This window comes from Sarcophilus harrisii, chromosome 4, assembly GCF_902635505.1.
Source record: "Sarcophilus harrisii chromosome 4, mSarHar1.11, whole genome shotgun sequence".
In the NCBI taxonomy this organism is placed as follows: domain Eukaryota; kingdom Metazoa; phylum Chordata; class Mammalia; order Dasyuromorphia; family Dasyuridae; genus Sarcophilus; species Sarcophilus harrisii.
Window position 1 is genome coordinate 40,351,822 of NC_045429.1, and position 13,732 is coordinate 40,365,553.

At 34.5% G+C, this 13,732-nt stretch overlaps 1 protein-coding gene across 1 annotated transcript in view; it reads left to right on the plus strand.

Annotated features, from left to right (window-relative positions):
* The window catches only part of MCOLN3 (mucolipin 3), a 46,375-nt gene extending 36,799 nt beyond the window's left edge, over nucleotides 1-9,576 (plus strand). Inside the window, exons 12-14 of the mRNA XM_003767343.4 lie at nucleotides 1,793-1,999; nucleotides 6,017-6,147; nucleotides 8,163-9,576. Of these exons, the coding sequence (XP_003767391.3) occupies nucleotides 1,793-1,999; nucleotides 6,017-6,147; nucleotides 8,163-8,169 (345 nt within the window). The 3' untranslated portion in view covers nucleotides 8,170-9,576. The remainder of the gene's footprint in view (nucleotides 1-1,792; nucleotides 2,000-6,016; nucleotides 6,148-8,162) is intronic.
* Nucleotides 9,577-13,732: the final 4,156 nt, after the last annotated feature.

A 13,732-nucleotide genomic window follows, 5' to 3' on the forward strand; every position in this document is an offset into this window, starting at 1 on the left:
TATGTATATAAATCCACAGATTCCAGATTAATTTTTAAATTTAATTAAAATTTCTTTAAACCAATTCACTTCCATGTCTATTAGATAGAATGATATCTGGTATATATCTGGCCCTAAGTCAGGAAGTTGTTGTTCAGTCATATCTGATCTTCATGTCCCCATTTGGGGTTTTCTTGACAGAAATGGGTTTGTCATTTCCTTCTCAAGTTCATTTTACAGATGAGGAAACTGAGGCAAACAGGGTTAAATGAATTGTCCAGGGTCACACAGCTAATAAATGTCTGAAGCCAGATTTGAACTCAAGAATAAGAGTTTTTCTGACTTCAGGCCCTGTACTCTATGCAGTATAGCACCACCTCGCTGCCCAAGTCAGGAAAACCTATATTCAAATCTCACCTCAAACACTTTAATAGGAGACCAAGTTAGTTAACCTCTCTCTACCTCAGTTTTTCATCTGTAAAACAGGAATATAATAGCATTTTCCATATCAGAGTAGTTGTGAGGATAAAATGAGATAATATTTTTAAGGTATTTTGAAAACTTTTAAAAGCATTATATAAATATAATCTAGTAGGTGAGCTATTAGTATTAGGACAAACATGTTGCACTGGATTTGGAGTCAGTGAATTTGCACCCTAGCTTTGGTGTGTGATCTTGGGCAAGGTATTTAAATTGCTGGTTGTTGATTTCTGTAAACTGAAGATGTTGGCCTAGACCAGTGGTATCAAACCCAAATATAAATGGAGGACACTAATTCATGCCTAAGGATCCCCACAGGTCCCATGTTAACTTAGTTTTAAAATGTAATATCTATATTTATTGTGTTTTTGCTTTGTTAAATATTTTACACTGTTTGGAAAGCATTTAGGAGTTTTGCTGACCTCAGTGAACTTAGCACCATTGGCCTAGATAAACTGTGTTGTTGTGCAATCATTTCAATAATATTAACAACTCTTCTTGTCCTCATTTGGTGTTCTCTTGGCAAAGATACTGGAATGAGTTGTTATTTCCTTCTTTTTTTTTAAATTTTATTTTAATAATATTTTATTTTTCCAAATTCAACATTCACCTTTGCAAAACCTTGTATTCCAATTTTTTCTCTCTTGCTCGCTCCTTCCCCCACCCCAAGAAGGAAATAATTCAGTTTAGGTTAAATATGTGCAATTCTTCTAAACATATTTTTATATTCATTGTGCTATGCAAGAAAAGTCAGATCAAAAGGGAAAAAATGAGAAAGAAAGAAAAAACAAGCAAACAAACAACAAAACAGTGAAAATGCTATGCTTTGATCCACATTCAGTCACCATAATTCTCTCTCTGGATCTGGATAGCACTTTCCATCACAAATCTATTGGAATTGCCTAGAATCACCCCATTGTTGAAAAGAGCTGTCTATCACAGTAGATCATCACGTAATCTTGTGTTACTGTGTGCAGTGTTCTCTTGGATCTACTCACTTCATTCAGCATTGGTTCATGTAAGTCTTTCCAGGTTTTTCTGAAATTAGCCTGCTCATCATTTTTTCTAGAACGATAATATTGCATAAGAATAAGCCGTAACTTATTCAGCCATTCTCCAACTGATGGGCATCCACTCAATTTCCAGTTCCTTGCCACTACAAAAAGGGCTGCTACAAACATTTTCTCCCTTTTTTACGATCTCTTTGGGACTTATTACTGGATCAAAGGGTATGTGCAGTTTGTGTTCCAAATTTCTCTCCCTCCCTTCCCTTCATCTTCCTCACCCAAGATTGTGGATTTTAAAGAGTATGTTGTCTGTTTGGTCTTTTCAGTTTCGGTCGCTGAATATGGTTTCCGAGTGCCTTTTTTCTCTCATAAATGGAGATGACATGTTTGCCACATTTGCAAAAATGCAGCAAAAAAGTTACTTGGTTTGGTTGTTTAGTCGGATCTACCTCTACTCTTTCATCAGCCTCTTTATCTACATGGTTTTAAGTCTCTTCATTGCCTTGATTACTGACACCTATGAAACAATTAAGGTAAGTCTGACTAGCCCACAATTCCAGATTGAGAAGGGTATTCAATGAAGGGGAAGTCTCAGAAGAATGCTACTTGGCTATGGGACTTAGAATTTTAGAAGTGGGACTGGAGGGCAGGGGGAAAGCATGAAACGATCAGTCCTCACTGGAAAGAACAAAAACTGCCATCTCAAAAATAATGAAATAGAGTAGTGAAGGAGGAAAAAACCCTGAGCTTCTGACATGTTCAGAGTTTTACCTCAAAGCCTCTGCCACATGGTACAGCTCACAGAATGAAAAATTGGGAATCAAAAAGACCTGGATTCAAAACCCCCTCTTAGTCACTTGATACTTGGTAGGTGGGTGACTCTGAGCAGGATACTCAGTTTCTTCATCTGTAAAATGGGGATAATTATAACACCTATCTCACAAGCCTATTTTGAGCAAAGAGCTTTGCCAGCCATTTCCTTTCTGACATACTTTCTAACTTTCTAAAACAGGGGTCCTCAAACTTTTTAAATAAGGGGTCAGTTCACTATCCCTCAGACTGTTGGAAGGCTGGACTATAGTAAAAACAAAAACTTTGTTTTGTGGGCCTTTAAATAAAGAAACTTCATAGCCCTGGGTGAGGGGGATAAACGTCCTCAGCTGCTGCATCTGGCCCTCGGGCTGTAGTTTGAGGCCCTCTGTTCTAAAAGGTATTGTAGAGAGTGGAGATCATCAGATATAAAATCTGGAAGATCAGAAAAGTCTAATCCAGTCTTTCATGTGGTCAACTGTGCTCTCATCCTTTGTAGTGGGAAAGCTTTCAGTTACATTCAGTTACTTGAAAACCAGACTAGAAAACACTTTATTATATGGTTATGTGTCCATAGATCACCTTCCATGCCTAAAGATGGGTAGAAGAGATTTGAAGATGGCATGGTGACTCAGACTTTAAATTTCTTAAATCATGTTGTATAAAATGTGTTTGGACCCAGAGTTAATAAATATAATATAAATATAAGAGTGACTAATTGACTGTAGGAAGGTATAATGGTGGCAAATTGTTTTAGTTATTTTCCAGTTGTATCTGATTCTTTGTGACTCTGTTTGGCAAAGATACTAGAATGATTTGCCATTTTCTTCTTCAGATCATGTTATATGTGAGATAATTGAGGCAACTGGGTAACAGGACTTGCCCAGAATCACACAGCTAGGAAGCCACATTTGAACTCAGAAGATGAAGCTTCATGGCTCCAGGTGTAGTGCTCTATGCACGAGAGTGCTGCTCTCTCTCAATCCTAGCTGCTCAATCAAGAAATTGATTACAATTGATTGTTGCCAAATTAGAAAGTTCCAGTTTAGGAAGGCAGAGAATTTGAGTCTGAATCCCAGCTCTCCTACTATGCAAGTGATCTTGAATAACTCATTAAACTCTCTAGTTTTCGATTTTGTGAAGTGAAGTTACCTTATGGGCCCTTTCCAACCCTAAATCTATTACTTGACAGTAATATCGAAGACTTGTCTTGATGCACATGTTAAAATAAAATACAACTAGGTATGATTTGATTCAATAAATATTCTTCATAATTATAATACTGAGCTATTTAGAGATATTTGTGAGGCTATCCTATAGAAAAGAGACTTTAAAAGCCTTTCATTATTCATAGGAAGGGACCCTAGAGGCCATTTAGTCCAGTCTCTACATGAACATTCAGATATTTCCCTCTTACCTTTGATTAAAGACCTTCATTATGGGGAGAACTCAATTCCCTTCCAATAAAGGCCTTTCCAGTGTGGGATAGCTCTGATTTTTAGGAAATTTTCCCTTTAGGTCTAAATTTGTCATGTTAAAAATTCTGTCTCTTGTCCCTATTTCTGCCCCTGTGAAGCCAGGTAGACTATACCTTATCTATACCTAATTCCTTTTCTACTTAGTAATACTTTAGAATTTGACATCCCAAATCATTGCCTTTGAATTCCCAATTCCACTTTCCTCCCCCCCCCAAAAAAAACCTTTCCTCCAGTATAAACATCTATAGTTTCCCCATCCATAAATAGCATGATCTTATGAGCAAGACCATTGACCATCCTGAACTCTCTCTAGTTTCTCAGTTTGCTTGTTTGGTGGTGTCTATATCTATAATTTTAATTTGCATTTTGTTTTGTAAAGGTTGATTTAGAATACATTTTCATACAATTGCTTATAGTTTGCAATTTTTGAATATCGTCCATATTCTTTGATCTACTGGGAAGTAATTCTTGGTCATATGATACTCCTCTTGGGAGGAGACCCCATAATTCAGCCCTTTTCAGGTTACAAACAAGAAAACTGAGATCCTGGTAACAATGGATAGGATTGGAGCCTTCAGATGGGGTTCTGACCAAAGCAGGGTATGGTGGAATAGTCATTTCTCTTGTTCTTGACACCATGTTTATTCCAATGTGTCCTACAATCTGCCTGTGAGCCTTAGATTCTGCCCTTGCATTCACACACTTGACAATTGAAGCTAACTTCAAGATTGAGGAATAACTAAGTGAATAAGAAATGGAATGTCTTGTTCACCATCAACCCCCTATCAAGTGGGTCAAGTGGGGATGGAGGTATTTGAACCTGAACCCAGGTTTTCTTGATTCCCAATCTTACAGTCTTATAGTCAGTGAATTATGCTGTTTGGCAGAAGGTCATCAGTGATATCAAACTCAAATAGAAACATACCTAGAAATCCTCACTGCCTATTGATTTAGAAAACCACAAATTTACATTACCCATGATTCATTTTATTTTATTTTATTTTTTTTGCTTATTTTGTTAAACATTTCCCAATTATATTTTAATCTGTTTCCAGTGGCATTTGGGGAGTTTTGCAGGTTTTGAGTTTGATTCCTCTGCACTAAACTAGCTAGAATCCTGGTAACCAAATGGCTTATGGGCAGTTTCCTTCAAGCTGATGGGGAAATCAGGAAGAATTTCCAAGGATAGATTGCTAGGATAGTAATGTGCTGGTCAATATTTTCCACAGCTGGCTCTCTGGGAGAATATATACACAATACAGCTTTCTGTTTAATCTACATTATTTACATGTTGTCTGTCACTTTCTTAAGATAAGACAATCAACAAAGCAATAAATCAAACTGATTTGTGGCATTTGCTGATTTCTGAGGTGTAAATGTTCACACTAGAAATTTAACAGCTTTTGTTAAAAGATGTAGTTTTCCTCCTCTCCCCTTACTCATTTCCAGCTTCCCCACCCCTTTGGATTTGTAATGGGACACTATTTACTATCTTTCTCATTTAAGTGAAATAATGTATGTGAAGTGCTTTGAGAATTTGAAAGTTTGTATGGATCATTTATTGTTACTTTTGTTGTTATCATTCCAACCCACAAACTCTTCATCCTCTCTCCCCTACATGGAAAGTTAAGATAGCACCACTCATTGAAGGATTCCCTGCATCCAGAAGAAATGCCCTGTTGCAAAATGAACTTTTCTCCCAGTTTCACTCTAATCTGACCAAAACTCTTTATAATTAATACCCAGGAAGATTAGACCACAGAGCTAAAATGTCTGCAAGAGATTTACCAAAAAATCATTTGTCTAGCCCTTCCCCTTCATTTTTCAGATCAGGGTCATTGAGACTTAGGTCTTAAGGCTAAAGTCATTTAAACTCTTTTTGCCTCCATTTTTTGATCTATTTTAAAAAATGTGGGTGTGGGTGTAGCATCTGTCATTCAGAGTTGTGAGGATAAGATAATATTTGTAAAGTGGCAGGCACATAGTAGGTGCTACATAAATGCTACTTCTAGTCGTTGTAGTGTTAGCATGTAATCCAATCCTTTTATTTAACAGAAGAGGAAATTAAGTAAGGGGACTTGTTACCTATGGTCCCACAAGTAGGTAGTAGCAGAACCAGGTCCCTTAACATAACACTACTCTTTCCAATGAATCATGGATACCTACTTGGAGGAAATCTCTTCAGCAATCTTTCTTAGAGTGGATTTAGAGTTATTTTCTAGGGAGTGTTAAAAGTATGAGTCCTTTCCCTTTTCTCTCTAGCATTACCAACAAGATGGCTTTCCAGAGACTGAACTGCACACATTTATGTCTGAATGTAAAGATCTGCCCAACTCTGGTAGATACGGGTTGGAAGAAGAAACCAGGAAGTCTCTCTTTTGTTGCTGTAAATCGTAAGTCTCAAACTCCTAATTACCACAAGTACAAAGGGACAGGTAATTTAGAAATCACAAACCTGTGGTGGAAGTGAGATCCCTGTTCTTTGAGAAGATACTCACTTGTTGGATTATACATGCTCCTTTCCCCCCCATATTTCCCCCCCCAAAATAATATTTTATTTTATTTTTCCAATTACATGGAAAGACAGTTTTCAACATTCATTTTTGTAAAGTTCTGAATTCCAAATTTTTCTTCCTCTTTTCTTTCCCTCTCCCTCTTCCCTTTCCCCCCTTCCCTTTCCCTCATCCCTTTCCCCCTCTCCCAGATAGCAAGCAATCCAATATCAACTAAGCATGTACAATCAGCACATGTTCATTTAGAACATGTATGTTGGCTTAGAATGCTTTGGGTTTGTATGAGTGTTTTGATAGGATGCTCTTTGAAAGACAGGAACAGTTTCTTTTTAACAATTAAAGAGTCTTATTTTAAAGTTTGCCTTTTCTGCCATATTTAGGCTCATTTTTTGTCTAGTTGTTACTTCTGTCTTGCTTCCTATAAATGTCATTGCTCCTTGATGAAGCATCCCCCCCAAATACAATGCAAATACAAAATGTAAATGAAAAGGTGACTAACAGGAAAAGCACAAGTCCCCGATGAAAGTTTAGGTTAATTTTCTCCTATAAATAGACTTTGAGATCAGAAATGTGATCTGGGGGGGAAAAAGACAGAAACAACTATTAGTATTTGATCTGAACCTGAAAGCTAGCTATTATTCATCTCTGCTCTCAGTTCTGTGATAGCTAGGAAATAGAAAAATTCATAGCATCAGAAATATTAGAAACAATAAATGAAACCTCCTTTTGAAAGATGGGGAAACAGAGGCCAAGAAATGGGAAGTGACTTAAAACCTTTTTTATCTGGGCCTATGGGTTGTGAAAATTGTATAATTAATGATCTTATCATATAAAAGGATTTCTTAGAATTTCAGTTTCAAGGTAAATAGTAACATAAGATTTTTAAAATTTTTAAAATTTTTTTTCTTTTTGATTTATGTTATAAAACTACCAATTCTAATATATATTTCTAACCAATATATAAATTCCAACACAGTATATTTTTTTTCTTGGTGAGACAATTGGGGCTAAGAAATTTGCCTAGAATAACACATTAGTAAGTACTAAGTGTCTAAGGTCAGATTTGAACTTTCAGGTCCTCCTGACTTCAGGGTCAATGCTCTATGCACTGCACCATATAGCTGCCCCCACAATATAATTTTAAAAAAAGTGATTGCACATTAAACTGAAAATTTATTAAGATAAAATTTTTACAAGTAAGAATTGTTCCTGTGGTTAGGATATACTGGGGATAGGATAGAGATTCTATGGTTATTGGTATTTGAGTATACCAGATATGTTTTAAAAGATAAATTGTCAGAGTTATTTTACAGGGACTTTACCTTTTGAAACTAAAAAAAAATTGTCTTCCCATTTCTGAGATTCCTGAAAATACATGTCTCGGGAAAAATATAAAGACATGAAAATAATTTGATTTTTGGTTCTTTTATAATTTGTTGACTTAAGGTGGAACATTTCTTAAGTGACAGGATGCCATTTATTAAAGTAGAAACTAATTTGAATGACTTTCAAATAGTGAAATAAGGAGTTTATTAAGCAGCAAAGTGATTATTATTTTTTCAAGAGAAAATTGACAAGCTCCATGTATAGTTTATCTTTGAAGGTCTTAATGAGGAAATCCTTGAAGCTGTGAAATCTCCCTGCTATTATCAAGTATTGAACAGCAATAATGACTGAGTGTGTTTGAAATGAAAGGTTTTAAAGAAAAGTGAACATAGGATATTTTACATGCATGTGTGCATTTTTTAAAAACAAACCCAGAAAAGTAGAAAATAAATATGTTATTTTCTTCAGGTTACATCTTCCTAGGTCTAAAACTTCTGATATTTGTATTAAAGTGACTGTTATTTTTCAAGAGGAAATTGATAAGTTCTCTCTATGTTTTATCTTTGAAGGTCTTAATGATGAAATCCTTGAAGCTCTGAAATCTCCCTGATATTATCAAGTTTCATGATCAGCAATAATGACTGAATGTGTTTGAAATGGAAGGTTTTAAAGAAAAGTGAATATAGAATATTTTACATATGTGTATGTGTTTAAACAAACCCAGAAAAGTAGAAAATAAATGTTATGTTCTTCAGGTTACATCTTCCTAGGCCTATAAGTTATGGTATTTGTATTATAATCATTATTAAATTGCACAGAGATGGAGTAAATATGTTGAAATTGTGTGGTTCAGATTGCTGGAGAGGCAGCTTGACATAGGGGATGATGTCCAGGAAGGCCTACCTCTGAAATATTGCCATTATATGATCATAGGCATTTCATTTAATTTCTCAGTGTCCCAGGAAACTCCTTAACCAAGAGTACAATTTTTTTAGAATTCCGTTTTTATTTTCAGTTTCAAATCTTTTCCTCTCCCTTTAACTCCCCCATCCATTGAGAAGGCAAGAAAAAGTGAAAACATTATAAATATGTATAGCAAGATCACAAATTACAACCTGTGCTATTGAAGGACATTTCCACAGTGAGAAACCATATCAATGGGAAGATAAAAATCATTTGATTAGTTCATCTCTACTCTCTTTTTATCCCCCTGGGTCTTCTGGAGAAGGAGCAATACTACAGAAATGTCCATGGTGTTTAGATGGAATAGATTCAAACAGAAAACACTGACTTTAGAGGGCTAGGACTAGGTTTTTGTCTTTGGATCCCCAAGGCCTAGAAAAGTTCCTTGGTACATAGGGAACAGGAACAGTGAATGGTCCTGTGATTTTATTATGGTAGAGAACTCCAAGATGAAGAAACTCCTCCTACCTAATGTAGATTAGTACCTTCTTTAAAATGGAAAGTCTTAGAAAACTGTCCTATAATGAGAGTTATGTGACTTGCCCAGGATCAATTAATTATCAAAAGTCAGATTTGAGCCAACTTGAACTTGGCTTGAAGCCTATTCTTTATCCAGATCATATCTCATCTGGCACATAGATGGCATTTAATAAATGTTTTTGAATATAATTTAATTGGATTATAAATTTGGAGTTTGAATTACCCTTCTGGGCTTGAGCTGCTGGTTGGGGATCATGTTACCTTGCTGGGTTTATTTTTTCTCTATTCTATTCACCCCCTTCTCCACATGCTTAGCTTCCTTAAGATGATAGAAGTCCATGATGAGGAGAGAATAATAAATTTCAATAGTAATGTCCATTGCCAAGAGAGGTGATGGCCTCTTATAGACTGAGATTCTGTCTAGGAACTGTGGAAGTGATCATTAAATATGCTTTTAGACTTGGATTCAAACTGAAATGTTCTGGTATGAATGACAGATAAATAATAATAATAACTAGCATTTAAATAGCACCTTTGCACTATTTATAATAATAATAACTAACATTTAAACAGCATAAAGGTGCTACTTAAATGCTAGTTATTATTTTAACTGTGTTAAAAGCTTTACAAATATCCCATTTGGTTGGGCTGAATATATGAGAGAGGTGACATTGTCATCCCCTAGGACTGTGAAATAATGCCATCTTTTGCTCAGGCAACAGTTTCAAGGAAACAACAGGGTGATCAGCCCAGTGAGAATGTTGCCATCTTTGCCAAATGGTAGAGAAGACGGGTTTCTGGAGAGGGGAAATAGATTTGGAGTTTTCTAAGATCAGTTCATCCTCCAATCTGGGAGACCATGAGCAGAGTAAGTTTGAGCAGGGTTAGGTAGGTCTGCTGTACCAGCAAAGGCAGGAAAGGGAAGCTGTAATTGCTTTAGAATAATTGGAGTCAGAAAAATTCATCTTCCTGAGTTCAAATCTGGCCTCAGACACTTACTAGCTATGTGACCCTGGGAAAGGCTTTTAACCCTTTTGTCTCAGTTTCCTTATCTGTAAAATAAGCTTGAGAGGGAAATGGCAAACCATTCCAGTATCTTTGCAAAGAAAACCCCAAATGGAGTCACAAAGAACTGCTTATAACTGAACGGCAGCAGCAACAACAAATTAAAACCCCAGGGAAATATTCAGCACTTAGAACTGCCTCATTTTGCTTTATATTTCATTATAAATGTAAAGGTTTGAGCCAATGGATTCATACTGGTGAGTGAGAGTTTGGGCAGATTCACCTGAATCTAAACTGGCCTCTCAAATGAGATAATATTTGTAAAGCATTTAGTACAATACCTGGAACAAAATGCAATTATTCCCTTCCTTCCTTCCCACTTCCACTGACATCCTTGTCCACATATGCAGAGTCCATGTCAAGTTAATCTAAGGGAAACTAGAGTTTCTTGACCTAAGGTTGGAAAAAAGAGAAGTTCAGGTCTGTCCTGCTGTAAATCATGCACTTGGTTTTATTGTTGTTGTCTCAAACATGTGATTTTAATAGTGCAGGAAGTTCCTGCTGAAGAAACTTCCTTTCTCAATATAGATTGGCAATTCTTCTATAACTTTAAAAGGTTGCCTGGGGATTAAGATAGTATGTGACTAATCCATGATCATTATGAGTCTGGGGCAGAACCTGAACACAGATATTCTTGATTCGAAAGATAGCCATAGTTTCTCTATCCAGTAGCCAAATTTGCATACTTCCTTCCTGCAAATATCACATCGACTTTAATTCTTAGAAAAAAAGGCTGTGCATATGGGCTAAGAATATTAAAACTAGTTCAGAATATAATTAAGAGTGATCCCATCTGTTAAATATTAAAATATACTGTAAATCAAAGGAGAAGTAAACAAAATTCAAAGCAAAAAACAAAACAAAACATGGAATTATTAATATAATTAGGAGAGAGCTAATATTAAAAGCCATAATAAGATAGATGTTATTAGCTAACATGATTTTTAGAAGACCCAAATCAACAGTATCAAAAATAAAAAAAATAAATTCATAACCAATAAAGAAGAAATAAAGACAATTATTTGGGACTGCTTTGCCCAACTATATGCCAGTAAAACTGACAATATAAATGAAATGGATGCATATTTACCAAGGTATAAATTGCCCATATTAATCTTATCTTAGTAAAAGAAATTGAATTAGCCATAAGTGAACTTTTAAAGAAAAAGTTCCCAGAAGCAAAGAGATTTACAAACAAATTCTATTAAACATTTAATCTTTAATATAAACTATTTTTTTAAAAAGAAAAAGAAGTGATCCTACCAAATTTCTTGTATGACAAAATATGGTATTGATACTTAAACCAAGGAGAAATCAAAACAGAGAAAGAAAATATATTGATGTAAAAATTTTAAATAAAATATTAATAAAGTGACTATGGTAACATATCACATTCATACCAGGAATGCATGGCTAACTTAATATTAGAAAAATTGTAAATATAATTGACCATATTAATGACAAAAACAATTAAAATCATATGACCACATCAATTGATGCAGAAAAAGATTTGACAGGATACAACACCCTCTCCTGTTAAAATAACTATTATGCTTAGGAATAAGTGGAGCTTTTTTCCAGATGATAAATAGTATCTATTTAAAACAAAGAGCCAGTATTATTTGTAATGAGGCTAAGTTGCTTGCCTTTTCAGTAAGATCAAGGGTAAGGAAGGATGTCTGTTATTATCATTACTGTTTGATACTGTTCTAGATAGGCTAGCTATTGTAATAATACAAGAAAAAGAAATTGAAAGAATTAACATCAGCAAGGAGAAGACCAAATAATTACCTTTTGCAGTTGAATTAGAGAACCTGAGAAAATTAACTAAAAAACTAATGGAAACAATTAACTTTTGCAGAGTTGTAGGATACAAAATATATCCACAAATTATCAGTATTTCTATATATTGCCAACAAGAAGAAAAAAAAAAGAAATTCAATTAATATAACCACAGATAGTATAAAATACTTGGGATTCTACTTGCTAAAAACCACAGAGAAACTATATAAACACAATTATAAAATAGACATCTATATAATTAGAGAATATTAATTAAATATAGGTAGGCAGAGCCAATATTATAAAAATGACAATACTACCTCAATTATTTATTCAGTGCTATACTCAACAAATTCCAAGGGATTACTTTACAGAGTAGGAAGGAAAAATAGCAAAATTTATCCAGTAGAACAAAAAGTCAATTACAAAAGGAATTAATGAAAAAAGTGGAAACAAAAGGGGCTAGCAGTATAGTCTCTAACTTTAATTAATTATATAAAGCCATAAAAATTAAAACAACTCAGTGGTAGGTAAAAAATAGATTGATCAATACCACAGGGTAGGTACACAATATATAGAAGTAAATGATCACAGTAGCCTAATGTTGGACAAACCCAAAGATCTCAGGCATTGGAGCCAGAACTCACTGAAAAACAGTCTGGCAGAAACTAGCTATAGACCAATAACTCACATCATACACCAAGACAATGATTCAGACATAAAGAATGATTTACATATTAGAAGTATTGAAGAAATTACCTATCAAATATAGATAGATAGACAGATAGAGGAAGAATTCATGACCAAAAAGGAAACAGGTTTAAAGAAGGTAAAATGGATAATTTTGATTACGCAAAATTAAAGTTTTTTGTACAAAAACAATCAATGCAACTAAAATTAGAGAAGCGGAAAATTGGGAAAGAAAACCTTTTAAGTATTTCTGTGATAAAGGTCTCATTTCTAAGAGATATAGAAAACAAATTCAAATTCATAATTGATAAATTGTCAAAGGACATGAATAGGCAATTTTCAAATTAGAGAAATTCCAGTTGTCAATAGTTGTGTAAAAAAAATGTATTAAATCACTAATAACTAGAGAAATTCTATTTAAAATAGTTCTGGGATGTCTATAAGATTGTCTAAGATGACAAAAAAAGAGAAATGGATAATTGCCAATGGGGCTGTGAGAAAATAGACACATCAGTGCTTTGTTGGTAGAATTATTAACTAGGCTAACTATTCTGGAAATCAATTCAGAACTATGTCTAAAAATCTGCAAACTATACAAATCCTTTGGGCCAGCAATAGCACTACAAGATCTATACCCCAAAGAGGTTAAAGAAAGGGCATGATCTGTGTATACAAAAATATTGAAAGTGGCATTTTTGGTGGTGTCAAGAATTGGTAATGAATGAGATTTCCATAAATTAGGAAATGACTAAACACATTTTGGTATATGTGTTTGATGGAATGCTGTTCTAAAAAAATGATGAAGGGTATGGTTTTAGAAAAACCTGGAAAGACTTGTATCAATTGATGCAAACTGAAGTAAGCAGGACCAAGAGAACAATTTTTACAATAACAATTCTGTAAAGAAAGCTGACTTCGAAAGGCTTAAGAACTTTGATTAACACAATGGAATCAAAGCATTTGTGATGAAACATGCTATCCATCTCCAGATAGTAAGGGGATGGATTCAGCATGAAGATTGAACTATATTTGGATTTTGGACATGGATTATGTAAGAATTTGGGTTTCTCTTGACTATACATATTTATACTGGGTTTTGTTTTTCTTGCAAGCCGGTGAGAATAAGAGAATTTATAACTAAAAATAATATAAAATTTAA